A 3,376-nucleotide genomic window follows, 5' to 3' on the forward strand; every position below is an offset into this window, starting at 1 on the left:
TGTTGCGGTGGAAATATCTATGCATGAAATAGTGCCAAGTATCCAAGACCAACATTGCCATCACAAACTGTCCTGCAGAAACAACAAGGGAAGTCGATGACTGGCTTTTAGAAGAAGCCCCAGCATCATTTCCTGTCACCTGCAATAGAAAATGGAAGCTTGAAACAGACCATGGAACTCATGCAAGAATCCTAAATTTTCAACCAGAATTGTTACACTGTAATTCTTGTTGCACGTTTGGTTCAGAAAATGAAATATAAAAAAATTAAATAATTATTCTGTGAGAATAAAAATAAAGCAGGAATAACCAAACATCCATGGAAAAAAATAACAATCAAAAACCTTAAATAAAAAGACAGCTACAGTAGCCTGAAGGGTTTGTATAAAAAGAACATTGATTATGACAGTCTGTTTAGTCACCAAATTCTTCTCCTCCTCATCTTTCTTAGGATGCAATCTGTAATTCTCGAAGGACCCTAATGCCATGCAAATCCCTGAATAAATCCAATAAACAGCAATCGGAACAAAAGTTCCCAGCAATTCATCCGAAATTGGGAAAGCCATTCTTTCTTCTACACAAGGTCAAGAACCCCCAGCCGAAGGAATTAAAGCACTTGAAAAATCTTGGAACTGCCTCTTATAAAATGGAGATGACCTTCAAGGCCAAACCCTTTTAAAGAGCTATTAATGTGGCTTATTTTACTATATTCCTCATCAAGATTATTGTTCTCAAGGTAAGAGGTCTCAAAAAAATGAAAAATTGTTTTGTTTATTAGGTCATTCATTTTCTTCTTGAATATAATAAGGTCTAAATAATAATAAAAAATCTCTTAACCATATACATTTTTGTAATTAAACTCTTATATATTTATCGTATTGAATTAAGCTATTTTTTATGTGTGCCCTATTGAATTCTTATTCTTTTATTTTACTTAATTGAGTTCTTATTTTGAAAATATAACTGATACCAACTGGCACTTCCTATATACATGAAATTTACAAAAAGAGAATTGTTAACGTAATATGTCAGGTCATCAATTGATCTTATTATATTTAATCAACAAGTCACGTCAAATTACATGTATTTTTATAATAAATAAATAATTGTAAGCTTGAAATACTCATTTTTAAACTGTATTTACATATTTTTTAATACATTCTACTTAGCTCTTTTATCTTATAATAAGGGTATCATTAATAAGCTGCACCTTACTCGGTGAGCAACAATGAATACTAGTAATTATTTTCCTCTTTGGGGAAATGAAAGCTGGGAAAACCAAATCCGGTTGCCTCAGCACTAAATGGATAAGATGCAGACCAATTCCTTGGGGCGGCTTCTGCTTGTTCAAGTGTAGCCAATTCCCAATACTCAACTTCTCATTGTATTTCAATACTTCTTTTGTTTTTCACCCAAGCTAATATATTTTTGTTTTAAGAGAAGGAACTCATTGAAACTTTTTTCTTAAATATTTCCCAAAATGGGAGAAGAGGTTTTAAGTAAGGTTAGGCATGTATAAATTTTTACCTAAACCCTATGATTAATAAGTTTCTAATGATAATAAATATCATTACAAATATTGATTTATAATTCAAAGAAGTGAAATAAACACCCATTACTCTCCATGGACGGGTAACGAAATGTTTTCTCCCATCACGAGAAAAATTTAGACTCCATTTGATTTATACTTTTATTATTCAATTTTTGTTTCTTAAAAAATTATTATGAAACAAGAAGAAAAGGAAAAAAGTAAAGTTATAATTGATTAAAAAAGAATAAATAGTTAAAACACAACACCAACAATGTAATAATAACTAATTTATATAAAAATATATCAAATATATTTTAAGTCCACTTAGTTTGATAAACTTAAATCAGGTGCATTAAAATCCATTAATCTCATTGAAACTTTTTATAAGAAAGGTTAGGCATGCATAAATTTTTCCCAAAACCCTATCATTAATAGGATATTAATTATAATAAATATCATTACAAAAACTAATTTAGAATTTGGAGAAGTCAAGCACCCACTACCCTCCACGAAAAAACTTTAGACTCCATTTGATTTATATTTAATTTTTTATATTTTGTTCTTGAAAAAAATTATAATAAAATAAGAAAACAAAGGAAAAGGTACAATTGATAATTAAAAAATGCAACACTAATCATAAAGTAATAATTAGTTTATATAAAAATAAAGTCATGTATTTTGTTTCTTTAAAATAATTACATATTTTATCTATAATAATTCTCTAAAATTGTTATTCATTTTCTTTAACCCTCTTGGTTGGTGCGGGGCCTTGCTTCTCAATGGTGGGGGACTTTTTTGTCTGTGCCACAATCCGTCTCTGCTTTCATCCAATCATGCTCAGACATTGCTTTCATGGGTGGTGTGCGCAGGCATTGGCTCATTGTGTGTGGTGCCACTTTTTGGTCCCTTTGGCTTGCACCGAGTAAGACGGTCTTTTCGAACAAATCATGGGATGCTAGCGAGATTTTCTTCCTTACTAAAATGTGATCTCTTATTTGGATCCGTGCAAGTGAAGGTGATTCTTCCATTAATGACCATAATTGATGGTTAGAGCCTCATATTCTCTCTCAACACAAAACCCTTACCCCTCGCCCTAATGTCTTTTGGCTGCCACTGGTGGATGGTACCCTTAAATTTAACGTTGACGGCTTGACTAGGGGTAAGCCGGGACCATCAGTTTGTGGTGGCGTTCATAGAAACTCTTCAGGCTCCATTTTGAGCATCTTTTATGGACCACTTGGCTGCCATGACTCTAACTTTGCCCAACTCATGGCTATCCTTCACGCTGTCCACATTTTCTCATCTTCTCAACACATTGGCTTTAACCTCATTATCGAATCTTACTCCAACGTCGCTCTCTCATGGCTGACAAATGATTCCCAACGACAATGGGAAAATTGGAAGATCTTCAATGAAATCGACGCTCTCTCCCGCATGGTTGGTAATGTTGTGTTCACCCATATTCCTAGGGAAGGCAACTCTCTCGCTGACTCACTTGCAAAACTTGGTGTTGACATTTCATCCATGTTCTCTGCTTCGTGGTAATGTCCCTCCACATTATTTCTTTGCATTTCTTTAATGTGGCGAAGGCAAGTCGGCCTTTGTGATGAAGATGAAATATTGCCTTCTTCATGGCACCTTTTTTACCTTTTCTGTTGCAATTGATTCTCCAGCTGTTTCGTTGAGCTTGTTGTGATTAGGGGCTTTGCTGTCTTTTTCTTAATTTGCTGTTATGATGGATCTGTCTGTGAGATGATGCTGTTTCTCCCCTAGTGTTCTATGAGGGCCCTAACATTGGCACAATCCTCTCCTCTTATACGACTCTGCCTCATGTGGTCCTGTTATGG

The 3,376-nt window shown here is 34.0% G+C and overlaps 1 protein-coding gene across 1 annotated transcript in view; it reads right to left on the reverse strand.

Annotated features, from left to right (window-relative positions):
* LOC149526273 (sphinganine C4-monooxygenase 2-like) overlaps positions 1 to 629 on the reverse strand; it is a 1,243-nt gene extending 614 nt beyond the window's left edge. The window contains exons 1-2 of the mRNA XM_089785618.1: positions 343 to 629; positions 1 to 139 (exon numbers count right to left, since the gene is read on the reverse strand). The exon at positions 1 to 139 is cut by the window's left edge and continues 614 nt beyond it. Of these exons, the coding sequence (XP_089641744.1) occupies positions 1 to 139; positions 343 to 564 (361 nt within the window). The 5' untranslated portion in view covers positions 565 to 629. The remainder of the gene's footprint in view (positions 140 to 342) is intronic.
* Between the last annotated feature and the right edge of the window lie 2,747 nt (positions 630 to 3,376).

Source organism: Theobroma umbraticum, unplaced genomic scaffold (genome assembly GCF_002168275.2).
Source record: "Theobroma umbraticum cultivar Fairchild unplaced genomic scaffold, ASM216827v3 scaffold_31.0, whole genome shotgun sequence".
Lineage (NCBI taxonomy): Eukaryota > Viridiplantae > Streptophyta > Magnoliopsida > Malvales > Malvaceae > Theobroma > Theobroma umbraticum.